Source organism: Sapajus apella, unplaced genomic scaffold (genome assembly GCF_009761245.1).
Source record: "Sapajus apella isolate SASKATOON/1434 unplaced genomic scaffold, GSC_monkey_1.0 scaffold56, whole genome shotgun sequence".
NCBI classification, from domain to species: Eukaryota; Metazoa; Chordata; class Mammalia; order Primates; family Cebidae; genus Sapajus; species Sapajus apella.
Window position 1 is genome coordinate 510,552 of NW_022436996.1, and position 13,777 is coordinate 524,328.

General features: G+C 45.7%; 1 protein-coding gene across 7 annotated transcripts in view; it reads left to right on the plus strand.

Moving 5' to 3' along the window:
- Window positions 1–13,027, plus strand: part of ESYT2 (extended synaptotagmin 2) — a 101,051-nt gene extending 88,024 nt beyond the window's left edge. For 6 of the 7 annotated variants that reach the window (XM_032244863.1, XM_032244864.1, XM_032244866.1 and 3 more), the window contains 7 exons: window positions 1,194–1,343; window positions 3,110–3,483; window positions 6,384–6,482; window positions 7,962–8,093; window positions 9,444–9,549; window positions 11,339–11,388; window positions 11,558–13,027. In XM_032244863.1, the coding sequence (XP_032100754.1) occupies window positions 1,194–1,343; window positions 3,110–3,483; window positions 6,384–6,482; window positions 7,962–8,093; window positions 9,444–9,549; window positions 11,339–11,388; window positions 11,558–11,603 (957 nt within the window). In that variant the 3' untranslated portion in view covers window positions 11,604–13,027. The remainder of the gene's footprint in view (window positions 1–1,193; window positions 1,344–3,109; window positions 3,484–6,383; window positions 6,483–7,961; window positions 8,094–9,443; window positions 9,550–11,338; window positions 11,389–11,557) is intronic. The other variant, XM_032244865.1, reaches the window with a different exon arrangement.
- The last annotated feature ends 750 nt before the right edge of the window (window positions 13,028–13,777 follow it).

Consider the following 13,777-nt stretch of genomic DNA (forward strand, 5'->3'; position numbering starts at 1 on the left):
CGATCTCGGCTCACTGCAACCTCCGCCTCCTGGGTTCAGGCAATTCTCCTGCCTCAGCCTCCTGAGTAACTGGGATTACAGGCACGTGCCACCATGCCCAGCTGAATTTTTGTATTTTTAGTAGAGACAGGGTTTCACCATGTTGACCAGGATGGCCTCGATCTCTTGACCTCGTGATCCGCCCGCCTCGGCCTCCCAAAGTGCTGGTATTACAGGCATGAGCCACTGCGCCCGGCCCCCTGTCTCTACTTTTTAAAGCAAAGGAATAATTGCCTTGAATTTAAAGCAAATGCTGCAAATTGTCTTTAGTGTGGATTTTGAATAGGGAAAGCTTAAAAGACACTTAGAAATGTATTATCTCCATAAATGTCATCAGTAGAAACTTTATACAGTGTTATGAATGTGTTTCCACCAATTTCCCAGGGGTTAAAGACAGGTAGACTATTGCCTGTTAACCCAGGGTTCTCCTAACTGATTGGTCATTATTGTCATTATTGCTTTTCTCATTTTTGTATCATTTCTTTCTGTACTCATCATAATCTATAATGAGGAAATAGCAGATATTTTGCTTGTTAACAGTGTTCTGTGTCTTTCTTAGGAAATTTTGTACCATGTTAGTCATTATGGAAACACTACTTAAGAGAATATGGCGGAAATATGTTTGGGTTTTTAAAAATATCTTTCTTACAGACTAATACTGTCTGTGGACCTTTACATTTGTTTTTTCTTTTTTTTTTTTTAGTTTTTCTCTGTTCTTCAGGCATTTGAGTTCAGCTGTTTGTTTGGTTGGTTGGTTGTTTTTGAGACAGAGTCTTGTTCCGTCACCCAGGCTGGAGTGCAGTGGTGCGATCTTGGCTCATTGCAACCTGCTCCTCTCTCAGGTTCAAGTGATTCTCAGGCCTCAGCTTCCCAAGTAGCTGGGACTACAAGCCCTTGCCTATTTTTTCTGTATTTTTAGTAGAGATGGGGTTTCGCCATATTGGCTAGGCTGGTCTCAAACCCCTGGCATCAGGTGCTCCGCCTGCCTTGGCCTCCGAAAGTGCTGGGATTATAGGCGTGAGCCACCACGCCTGGCCCCTTTCTATGTTTTCTGAGTTCCTATCTCTGAGGACAAAGGGTCAGGAGCTTAGAAAACATAGAACGGTCCTGCAGATATCCTAGTTATGCCAGCGTTTCCACCCTGTGTTTTGCAGGTCAGAGACGAGCAGCACCAGTGTTCACTGGGGAACCTGAAGATCCCCCTCAGCCAGCTGCTCACCAGTGAGGACATGACACTGAATCAGCGCTTCCAGCTCAGCAACTCGGGTCCAAACAGCACTATCAAGATGAAGATTGCCCTCCGGGTATCGTGTTGTCCTGCAGTAAACACCATAGGGGATGGGGAGGCAGATGCTGGTGGGCCCTGGGCATGAGGCAGGTGAAGAAAGCTCTGTGTCAGCTGCAGCTCTGGGCCATAGGAGGGTGCCGGCGTAGGGAGGAGATGCTTTTGGGGCATCAGAGGGCGCCAGGGAGAAGACACAGGCTGGACCCAGCCATAGAACAGGCCACGTTTCCAGGTTTCCTTAGCTGGCCTACGGCTACTCAAAGTGCTGTCCTGTGAGCCCAGGCAACCTTACCGTTTCCCTTTGGTTGGCCCAAGAAGTGTTACTGTTGGTATCAACAAGGTTTTCTCCTAAGGCTAAATTTTCAAAGGTTGTTCAGGAGAATTTAGTAAAACTCCACAAGATAGTAGGACTTAAAGGAAAAAAATATTTTTTGTCGCAAATAAACCACGATGCATTTATAAATAGCTAAGGAACTGTTGAAAGTGAAACTGGCAAACAAATGGAGAAATACTAAAACTTATGAATCAAAGAAATGCAAATTAAAATGAAGTGCCAGCTTTTTTAGAAAATTAAAACAGATGTCTTCTATTGAGGGGGCAACGGGAACAGCCTCCTTGCTCCTGGCAGAGACTGGGGGTGTCACACACCCCTCCACAGGGAGCTGCAGCATCCCTGAGCCACTCATCTGAGGGTTCCTTAGCTTCTCTTCTAAAAACCTGACTTTTGTTTTGGTGATACAAAGTATGGGGAGACCAGGAACATAAAAATGTTCACCGCAGCGTTATTTCCTAAAAGCAGAAAAAACTTCAGGCATCACAGTCACCCCAAAGTGGAGCAATTTACAAGTTATAGACTCTGCTCAAGCCAGCCTGGGACCAGCTCCTGAGCTCACACAGCTGGGAGACCCCAGGCCCTGTGGGTACCTGTACAAGGTATACACTCTGCTCAAGCCAGCCTGGGACCAGCTCCTGAGCTCACACAGCTGGGAGACCCCAGGCCTGGTGGGTGCCCTGCTCCTGTGCTCACACAGCTGGGAGACCCCAGGCTCTGTGGATACTCCCTGCTCCTGCACTCATGCCAGGTTGTTTGGGGTGATCTTACTGGATAGCAGAGGTTCTGGACTTCCTTCCTTCCTCTGGAGGCTCCACGTGGAAACCACCTATGTAGAATATGGTGGATTTGGTTTTCTGTCTAGGAAACGCGATTCTGGGCTTTTGCAGTAAAAACATTGTCCCACAATTGTGTAGAAATACGTGCAAACGGAAGAGACTACAGGAATACACAGAAGTGCTGTGGGGGGCTCCTTCACTGAGACATGGCCTGGGGAGGCTGGAGGAGCTTCTGCTCAGGTTGTGTGGCCACAGAGGGTTAGCTTCAGGGGGCTGGCTTTCTCTTCAGAGCAGGGTTGTCACTGCTGCCACCCGCTTTCTGCCATCAGAGCCTGAAGACACAGGCATTGAAGTTGCCCCAGCTACTTGGCAGGCTGAGTGGGGAGGATCTCTTGAGGCCAGGAGCTTGGGGTATAATGCGCAACAATTGTGCCTGTGGACAGCCATGACACTCCGACCTGCGAAGCTTAGCAAGACCCATCTCTAGGGGAAAAATGGTGTTTGCATCACAGAAGTGATATTTTGGTTACTTACACTTTCCTTTAAAAAAAAAAAAAAAAAAAAGTTTTGAGCTAAGTGTTAAACGTTTGCAGATAAAGACATCCCAAGCTGTTCCAGTGTTCGGATGTTACCAGTGTCACCAAGTTTAATTTTTATGTTCATCTTCACCTCTAGGTGCTCCATCTCGAAAAGCGAGAGAGGCCTCCAGACCACCAGCACTTGGCTCAAGTCAAACGGCCCTCGGTGTCCAAAGAGGGGAGGAAAACATCTGTCAGATCTCATATATCTGGGTCTCCAGGTCCTGGCGGAAGCAACACAGCTCCATCCACACCAGTGATTGGGGGCGGTGATAAGCCTGGTGTGGAAGAAAAGGCCCAGCCCCCTGAGGCCGTCCCTCAGGGGCTGCAGGACCTGGGCAGAAGCTCCTCCAGCCTCCTGGGCTCCCCAGGCCACATCTCGGTCAAGGAGCCCACCCCCAGCATCGCCTCAGACATCTCGCTCCCCATCGCCACGCAGGAGCTGCGGCAAAGGCTGAGGCAGCTGGAAAAGTAACTAAGTGCCACCATGTTGTTTCTCACCATCAGCGCATTTAATGCAGCAGAACACAAGGCCAGCTTGCTTTGGGGAGGGAGCTAGGAGACCCCAGGCCCTGTGGTATTTGCTGCTTATAATAAGGACACTGGTTTTAACCTTGCACACTGAATTGGTGTAATCTTTTTTTTATTTTTTTGTTTTTTAAAGACGGGGTTTCACCATGTTGGTCAGGCTGGTCTTGAACTCCCGACCTCAGGTGATCCACCCGCCTTGGCCTCCAAAGTGCTTGGATTACAGGCGTGAGCCACCGTGCCTGACCCTCAATTGGCGTAATCTTATGGTAACTGGAAGAACTTGAGAGTGTGCTACTGTTAGTGCTCACTGCATCTCGGACTTTCGAAATGAAACCTGCCATTTTCAAGGATTTAATCATTTAAAGATGAGAACATGATGGTGTAATAGGTTTCACAAATAGGAAAGAGAAAGACAAGAGGCGGTGTTGGGACACTGCTGTGTGCCTGGGCTCCTCCTAGGAAGGCAGACGCAGAGCTGGCCTGCAGGCCTCGCTGCGCTGCCTGAGGAGCCCTGGCCTCCCGTTGCGTGGAGACAGAGCCTGCTCTTCCACATAGTCAGATCCCCTCACCACTGCCCGGTTTGTCTTCGGATGTGTCTGTGTGAGTTCCTGATTTAAGCCCCATGACTCATAGGTGTGTTAAGGTTTCTTTAGATAGGAGGAAAAAGTCACCTGTAGTTATCACAAGCTTCAGATGTTAACCTTTTCCTCTTGGTGGAAGAAACAAAATTGACCTTTGAAATAGTTCTCCCTGTGTGTTGTTATAAGAGGTGTGTTGAGTGATAAGAAAACAGTAAAAGAAACGGAGGCAAAGGTGGAAGCATGTTTGCTTCTGAGCCGTTAGAAAAAGCACATGCAGACTGTGGGGCCGGCACAGCCACCCTCCTCCAAGCCACACTCACTTTTTTCTTTCGTGCTTTCTCATGTCCAAACTATTTTGGAATAAAGAAAACATTCTTTCTCTCTTGCTCCAAAAGGAAATGGAATTTTAAACAAGGAACCACTTTTTCTCGGGAGCTCAGTGACAACTGGTCTTGTTCTGTGGCCCTACTCAGGAAGTAGAAATTATCTCAGGGGCCACGGAACAAGACCAGTTGTCATTTCGTGGATCTGTGTTCCCTCCTTGAGCAGAGAGAAACTGAAGGAAGCGTGCTGCAGTCTCATCAGATGGAAAGGGAGTGCGTGGCTTGCATGAGGCTTTGAGGCGGGACACGCAGATTTAGGTAGGACAGGCTAGAAACTTATCAGGGACCACAGAGCTGATGCTTGTATTAAGGACACTGTGGCTTTAACCTCGGGCGCTCAATTGGTGAATCATAAGATCTGCACATTAGAAAGGAGACTGTTTCTTTTTTTTTTTTTTTTTTTTTTTGGAGATGGAGTTTCGCTCTTGTTACCCAGACTGGAGTGCAATGGCGCGATCTCAGCTCACCGCAACCTCCGCCTCCTGGGTTCAGGCAATTCTCCTGCCTCAGCCTCCTGAGTGGCTGGGATTACAGGCACGCACCACCATGCCCAGCTAATGTTTTGTAGTTTTAGTAGAGACGGGGTTTCACCATGTTGACCAGGATGGTCTCGATCTCTTGACCTCGTGATCCACCCACCTCGGCCTCCCAAAGTGCTGGGATTACAAGCGTGAGCCACCGCGCCCAGCCTAGGAGACTGTTTCTTAATAGAGTTGCAGGCTGCAGACCAGCCAGCCTGACAGGCTGGGAAGCAGGCACCTTGGAGGAGGAAGGATAGGGTGGGAGCTGGGTGCAGAGCACACGTCCTCAGCAGGTTCCAGGGGGAGCTGTGACCGCCACAGAGCGCACAGCCTCTGTAGAACAGCCAGCAGCAGTCCGTGTTCAGAGTCTGTCATCAGGAGAAAGTTCTGAAATCAGCCTCTTGTCAGTCAAAGCTGCGTTACCACGGTGGAGCAGGGGTCAGTGAGTCAGCATCTGGACCAGGACAAGGTGTGGTTACTTTAACACTGCTGCTGTTGAGGTGGGTGCTTGTTTAGCTGCTGGAGAAAGAGACGCCTTGTGCCAAGTAGAACCCAGCTTATTCTTTCTTACCCTTGCCTGGGATGGCCCCAGGTCTTCTTTGTAGCCTGGTATCTTACTGCCACAAAGAGTGCGTTCCTTCAGTCTTCGGATCTCTGTTGTAGCATTAACACTGGTCAGTTGTTGTGTCTAAACTGCAGAGAGTGGGGTGTAACCTCCTATCCCGTCGTGGTCAGGAACTCAATGTTTAAGGTTTCTCTGGGGTCCCCTGCGTCCACTTACTAGGGGTGGGGTGGGGGCTTAGGATTTCATTTTTAGTTCTGAGGGCCCTAACTTAAAAACTGTCAGTTGACTGGGCTTGGTGGCTCATGCCTGTAATCACAGCCCTTTGGGAGGCCAAGGCAGGCGGATCACCTGAGGTCAGGAATTCAAGACCAGCCTGGCCAATATGGTGAATCCCTGTCTCCACTAAAAATACAAAAAATTGGCTGCACATGGTAGCGGGCACCTGTGATCCCAGATACTTGGGAGGTTGAGGGAGGAGAATCACTTGAACCCGGGAGGCAGAGTTTGCAGTGAGCCGAGATTGTGCCATTGCACTCCAGCCTGGACAGCGAGCAAAGCTGTCTCAAAAAACAAAAACACCTGTCAGTTTTGAATAATGAATTTATATTGAGCCTTCACGTGAAATATTCATCTGGTTGACTCATACCCAGAAGTTTCAGATGTTTAAGTTCATGGGTAATTTGACTTTTTTTTATCAGAATGAAGTTATCTTATTGTGTATGTTGGACCAGTGAGCCACAGCGTTTTCCAGTCTCAGGCAAGCTGGTGACTTTCTGCTCTTTTCCCACAGTGGGACGACCCTGGGACAGTCTCCACTGGGGCAGATCCAGCTGACCATCCGGCACAGCTCGCAGAGAAACAAGCTGATCGTGGTTGTGCATGCCTGCAGGTGGGAGCCGGGTCGCCAAGCGCCCGCTGCTGAGCTGCTGAGTGTAGACGCTGGATAGGATGACGCAGACATCTGCCTCTAGGATTACCAAATAGCCATTTATGTTTCATTTCGAAAGGACAAAGCAATTAGACCCCTAGAGCCGGTGCTCATAAGGGGTGTCACTGCCTCACGCGGCACATGACAATGTTTTGGTCATCAACGTACAGCGGTCCCCTAAGATTGTACCATATTTTTACTATACCTTTTCTGTGTTTAAATACATGAATGTGTTACGTCACAATTGTCTGCAGTATTCAGCACAGTAGCATATGATACAAATGGGTAGCTTAGAATAGGAGGAATATATATATGTGTGTGTATATATTTTTTTGGAGGCAGAGTTTCACTTTGTCACCCAGGCTTGAGTGCAGTGGTGCGATCTCAGCTCACTGCAACCTCCGCTTCCTGGGTTCAGGTGATTCTCCTGCCTCAGTCACCCAAGTAGTTGGTATTACAGGTGTGCACCACCTCACCTGGCTAACTTGTATTTTTAGTAGACACTGGGTTGGCCAGGCCTCCTGAGTAGCTGGGACTGTAGGTGGAAGCCACCAGGCCTGGCTAATTTTTAATTTTTTTGTGGAGACGCTGGTCTGGCCTCCCAAAGCACTGGGATTATAGACATGAGCCACCATGTCTGGCCTAACCAGGAAAACTTTAACTTGGTCATTATATTATTTTAATAAGTATAAAGTCAGGTGACACTGTTGCTTTAATTGCATTTGGTTAACAATGGTACTGTGGGCTTAGGAGCTGTTTTCCTTTTATGCAATTTTCTCTGTCCCATTAGTGGTTTAAAATGTGATATAAAAATTGGGAGTTCATAAATAGCTGTAGGAAACAGGAAAAATTAGTGCCGTTTGGAAAGATGCTATAACTGTAGAGTTCAACAAATCACTCTTGAGAAGTTCATATGTTCTTGCCACTAAGATAATAACCATGGGGGATACGATTTTAGAGGAGTCTAGCAAAACAATCCCTATTATACTTTGGATTCAGTCAGCAAGTGAAGAGTGTGGGGGCCCGTGTTAACTGGCCACTTGACCATGTTTATTGCAAAGGAGGCAGGCAGCCCAGGCAGGTCCGTGGGCAACTCCTGGGGGCCTGGCTTGCTTGGCTGTGAGAGAGAAGTCAGCAGAAGCATTGTGAAAAGACAGCTGTCACTCTGTTACAAGCAGAGACCAAGGACCTAGAATGTCCTCCAAACTCTTGGGCTCTAGAAATGGAAGCAGAAGTCGCCGCTGAAAGCCACAAAAAAGTTTGAGAGACGCCACCAGGCAGCTGTCAGGGGAGGCAAAAGTGTTTCATGCATTCTGTTCCTTGTTGCTTCTCGGTTTTTGGATAAATATGAAATCAGAGCTTAATAAAGCACATCTGAATGTGCTGCTAATTCTCTCTTTCTGAATCCTAATACGTAGTCTTCTCGGTTTGTGTTATAAGAAACCTCATTGCCTTCTCTGAAGACGGCTCTGACCCCTACGTCCGCATGTATTTATTACCAGACAAGAGGCGATCAGGAAGGAGGAAAACACACGTGTCAAAGAAAACATTAAATCCAGTGTTTGATCAAAGGTACGATATTTTATCCAACTGAGGATGCCTGGTTGAAATGACGGATCAGAAGGCCCATGACTAGAGCTCATAAATCAGCTGTTGAGAAGTTCAGTCAGAAACCAAATTTTAGCAAACATACTTCTGAAAACAAGTAAGCATTTTGAACTTCATGTAGAAGCTCTAAACGTATTTAAATTATAAACCCTGTGGACAGGGAGAATAATGATTAAATAAAGATCAAGTTATCGATGGCCCTGAAGAACTCATTTTTGGGGGTAACAACTATGTTATCAATTAAAACTGAGAATTGAAGGATACATATATTTTTAATTTTATTTTAAAGTAACAGTAAGCCCCAAACATCTTAAAATATGACATGTTGGAAAAACAGCTGTATTTCCAAAAACAGAAAACATAATAATGAAAAGGATGATACTGTTCTGCATTGTTGCTAATCTCTTTAGTGGTCTGGCGTAAGAGGCTGGAGTCTGCTTCTGTGGTCAGGCTGATTTGGTGACCTCTTAAGAGGGTCTCAGAGACCCCCCCCCAAGGATCATTGGCCCCAACTTAAAGAGCCACCAATCTATACCAATTTGGTATCTTGCATAATTGTCCCTGGTGCTTCAAAACCCACCCATGTTTTGGGAAATGATAATACAGTTGGATGGTGTTGCTGTTTGTTAATTCAGTTTACATTTCATCTTTAAACATCCTCCTCATTCGTTGTACTTTCATATCAGTAGCTTTACCACACATCAGAAACTGGCAGGCTTGCATCAACCATCTGGAGACTCCACATGCCCATCTGGGTTTCCAGCTCTGTGGCCTGGGGCAGGCACCCCCAGTCCCAGCAGATGCCCTACAGACGCTTTAGTGCAGCATCCGGCTGAGCATCAGGAGTGCTTCGGAGGCCTTCTCCCTCCTGCAAAGCTGCAAGCACGAACTTTTTTTATTGGAGATAGTGGAGAAAGGGCCTGAAGGCTAAACCAGAGTGACTGGAAAGCCTATGTGAGTGGGCTGTTCTGGAATTGCTGTTGTGTCAACACTGTCCCATATTTTAACCCCCAGGAAGAGTCAGACGTGTTCAGAGATGCTCCTCACCCACTCACGAGTGAGCCAGGGACAGTGGGACCCAGATATCTGTGGGATGCCAGAGCCTTTGCTTATGTGTGGGAAATGAAAAAATGTTGGTTTTTGAGTCTTCCTGAAATGCCAGATTAAAACATTTAGTAGAAGAACTCAGTTTTATAATAGAAAACAAACATGACATTTGGAATGGTTTCGTGAGCAGAAATGACATTTTTAGTTATAAGAAAAAAGAGCAGAATAATGGATAAAATTAAGTTAGGCTCTTGTTTCCTGTTTCAGCTTTGATTTCAGTGTTTCGTTACCGGAGGTGCAAAGGAGAACTCTCGACGTCGCCGTGAAGAACAGTGGCGGCTTCCTGTCCAAAGACAAAGGGCTCCTTGGCAAAGTAAGTGCCACAACGAATCCTCCATCAGTTCCGGCGCTTTGTAAAAATTGAACGTTTACCTGCAGTGTGTGTTCAGACCATATCTGTGTAAGCGGAAAGGGCGAGCTTACCAGGTCCGTGCTTGCTTATAAATTCTGGGCTGTAAAGACAGTCAACTAAAACATCTGTGCTTTCTGAAGATGTTTTAAGTTATTTTAATTTTTTTACCTATTCAGATTATTGATTCATTAATTGTACTAATACCATGAACTTCTAGTAGAAGAAAAGATGATTTTTTTTTTTTAAGTATTCAAATTTTTGTTCAAGTATCACATTGAAGGGAAATACACAGGAAAATAGTCTCTTACAATTCTGTCTCCTCAACTGGTGGCACTGCTCTTTTTCTGAAGTTCATCGGCTTTATTGATCTGCATTTCTTCCAGTCTTTGTTCATATTCACATTTAACTTTGGCACGTGGGTATAGGTTATTTAAGAGTGAACGGGGCCGGGCGCGGTGGCTCAAGCCTGTAATCCCAGCACTTTGGGAGGCCGAGGCGGGTGGATCACGAGGTCAAGAGATCGAGACCATCCTGGTCAACACGGTGAAACTCCGTCTCTACTAAAAATACAAAAAATTAGCTGGGCATGGTGGTGTGTGCCTGTAATCCCAGCTACTCAGGAGGCTGAGGCAGGAGAATTGCCTGAACCCAGGAGGCGGAGGTTGCGGTGAGCCGAGATCGCGCCATTGCACTCCAGCCTGGGTAACATGAGTGAAACTCTGTCTCAAAAAAAAAAAAAAAAAAAAAAGAGTGAACGTAGGGTTCAGCGAGGGAGGAGGAGATTTGAGTCACAGGCGTCTTTTGTCAGCTGTGCTGTCGTGGAGGGCACGTGGGCTAACACTCCTGTGAGTCTTCTCCACTGATAGTCCATCATAGCTAAATTTTAAGACTGCTGGTTGCATGAAGGATTTCTTAGATATAGTCACCCATACAGATTACAGGTGCTCACAGGGGTAGAAAAGACTGAAAAAATAAGATCCCGGGCCGGGCATGGTGGCTCACGCCTATAATCCCAGTACTTTGGGAGGCCAAGACGGGGAGGTCAGGAGTTTGAGACCAGACTAGCCAATATGGTGAAACACCGTCTACTACAAATACAAAAATTAGCCAGGCTTGGTGGCATGCACTTGTAGTCCCAAGCACTTAGGAGGATGAGGCAGGAGAATCTCTTGAACCCAGCAGATGGGAGTTGCAGTAAGCCGAGATCGTGCCACTGCACTGCAGCCTGGGCAACAGAGTGAGACTGTGTCTCAAAAATAGTAATAATAAAAGGAATCTCCAAAAAAGGACAGTCCATATTCTAGATGAAGACAGACAATTAGAGAGATGAGAAGAGGTGGTTAAAGATCTAAAAGACATTGCTTTAGCCTTTCTTTCTGTCTCTCTCTCCTCCCCCCGCTTCCCTCCCTTCTTTTTCTTTCTTTCTTTGGAGGCAGGGTCTCTAGAAGTACAGGCTGAAGCACAGTGGCATGATCATGGCTCACTGCAGCTTCGAATACCTGGGTTTAAGCAATCCTGTCTCAGCCTCCAGAGTTTCTGGGACTATGGCGCATGCCAGCATGCCCAGATAATTTTTTTTTTTTTAATTTTTAGTAGAGGCAGGGTTTCACTATCTTGCCCAGGCTGGTCTCAAACTCCTGTGCTTAAGTGATCCTCCTGTCTTGTCTTCCGAAAGTGCTGGGATTATAGACGTGAGCCAGTGCCCCCAGCCCAGGCTACTTTAACAGACTACTATTTTAAAAACCCACAGGTATTGGTTGCTCTGGCATCTGAAGAACTTGCCAAAGGCTGGACCCAGTGGTGAGTGTCCCTGCTGCTGAAAGAGAACCCCAGCCTGTAGCTAAAAATGCCTTCTGGGGCCCGGTGGGTAGTGTCCCCAACAGACGGGGCAGAACCCAACACGCATCTGACGGACTTTTCATACTTGGCCCTGCGTGTGTCACCACCTTCCCGTCACTGTCTTTCTCAGGTATGACCTCACGGAAGACGGGACGAGGCCTCAGGCAATGACATAGCCGCACCAGGTGGGAGGGAGGCCCCTCTTCAGCGGAGCACCTCCACCTCTACCCGGAACACACCAATGTTATTTTTATAATTTCATGTGTTTAGTTATACATACCTTAATAGTTTTATAAAATTGTTGACATTTTAGGCAAATTTGGCCAATATTATGGTTAAATTTTATATGTTGGATTTCCTCTAGGATTTCGCCAGTTCCTACAATGTGCAATAGGGTGATGATAGCTCTTGTGTCTGTGGACTCTGCTCAGCCGTGTCTGTAGGAGGCGGATGTGTCTGTGCTTTATTATGGCCTTGTTTATATATCACTCAGTATACTTTGCCATGTAAATAGACTATATTTTTTATAATCTTTACATGCTGGTTTAAATGCAAAAGAAAATAGATCAAGGAAATATATATTTTCTTGTAAAACTTAATAAATTCTTGTGACAAATAATCATTTTCCTCTTTGCAGCAAAAAGTTCTCAGTGACCTATTTTGTGGCATTTCTTTTTAAAAAGAAAAGCTGAAAGATTAAATGTTAGTATGTTTCTGCCCATTATGAATGATGAAATAAAGTATTCAAAATATTAACATTTTCATAAATACAAGGATGTATTATTGAGAAGTAAGTTGAAGGGCTTATAAGGAAAAATGTTTTATAACTGAGTAATATAAGATATTAAGAGAATTGTCATGGTTCATAAATTATATTGTACTAATCTGAAATTTCTTACGTAAAAATGAAATGTCTTAAGTTTATTTTAATTGCTGTTATAACTTACTTATGAAACAGTATACAGACACCTTGTTCTTTTCCTAAAATATAAGAACAGACTTTCAATGTTAGCAATTAAGCTACTGCCAAATAGTCATGAGCATTGTTAATTTTCAGTGTCTTCCCAGCCTATAAAAAAAAGAAAGTGCATGTTGTCCTTTTAAAGGTTGTGAGGTAGATTGGGATGCGTAGTAGGAAATTGCATTAGAAACTGAAAGCTCGATCTCTCATTATTGGGAACACCTAGTGTGACGTCACACATAGGATGTGGGAACTGTGAGCCGATGTGCACCGGCCACCACCAGGGTTGAGGGTGCCACAGCTGCGAGCACAGCCCCTGCTGCTCTCAACAGCCACTTCCTAGCTGCTTCACTTTATGCCACGACTAACCTTAATGTTAGGATGCTGTTATGCAATGTTTATTCTGTTTAGACTATTGAAAGCATGTTTATGTACTTAAGAGGCCCCCAGACCTCCTGTGAGGTGAGGCTCTGTTGCAGTGTCATAGGCTGTGGTGTCTGTAAAGAAAGAATGCACGTATGTAGATGATTAAGTGTATGTTGTAAGCTCTGTGCTGAAAATGGCTTCTGTAGCCATGAAAACATCTTAAAGCTATGTATAAATGTCTGAGGAAAATACAGCTTTGTAATTGAAATCAGAGCTCTTAGCTTGTTTCATGGAACTATGTGACTTGTGGGTAACTCATGACCAAACAAACCAAAGTGCCTGCGGCAGAGGCTGGTGGCTGTCTCCACCCACCTCTTCCTTCTAGCAGACCGTGATTTTGTTTCCTTGTATAACTTACACTTTGAACCATGGGTTTACTTATAATGGGGTCTGTAGCTTCACAGCACATTTCATGTAATCATAAGACTATAATCTGTCTTCTACATGATGGCATTTGACTGTAAAGCCTCTTTATACACCACTTCCAATGTTAGTATATAGGGTTATTCGGGAAGCATATGAATACGTTTAAAGACACATAGGAACCTGTATGCACACAGAACATTTAACTATGATATTTATGGAAGATAGATAATAACATTAAATCTAGTTGCTTTCCCATGCTATTAGAATTTTGAAGGTTTTTTTTTAAATTAGGTATGCTGAAAGTCTTCTGTCATAATCTATAAAGAAGTGCTCATCGAAATTGTAGCAGCCAGTAATTTTTACCAACATCCCATTCATCTGAGCTCTGCAGTCCTGTGTGTCATCTGCTCCACGCATATTTTGCTTGATGGAATGCTTTGTGTAAGCCCTGAGGCAGAGTGGACACAACTGAAGGTACAAAGCCCAGAGGAAGCAGTGGAGTAGCACTGTGCCTGCCCGAGGCAGGGGAGTCAGAGAGCTGCCTCAGGGGCTGGAGGTCCGGAGGTGCTTGCCTCCAGTAGCCATCTCCATTCTCTT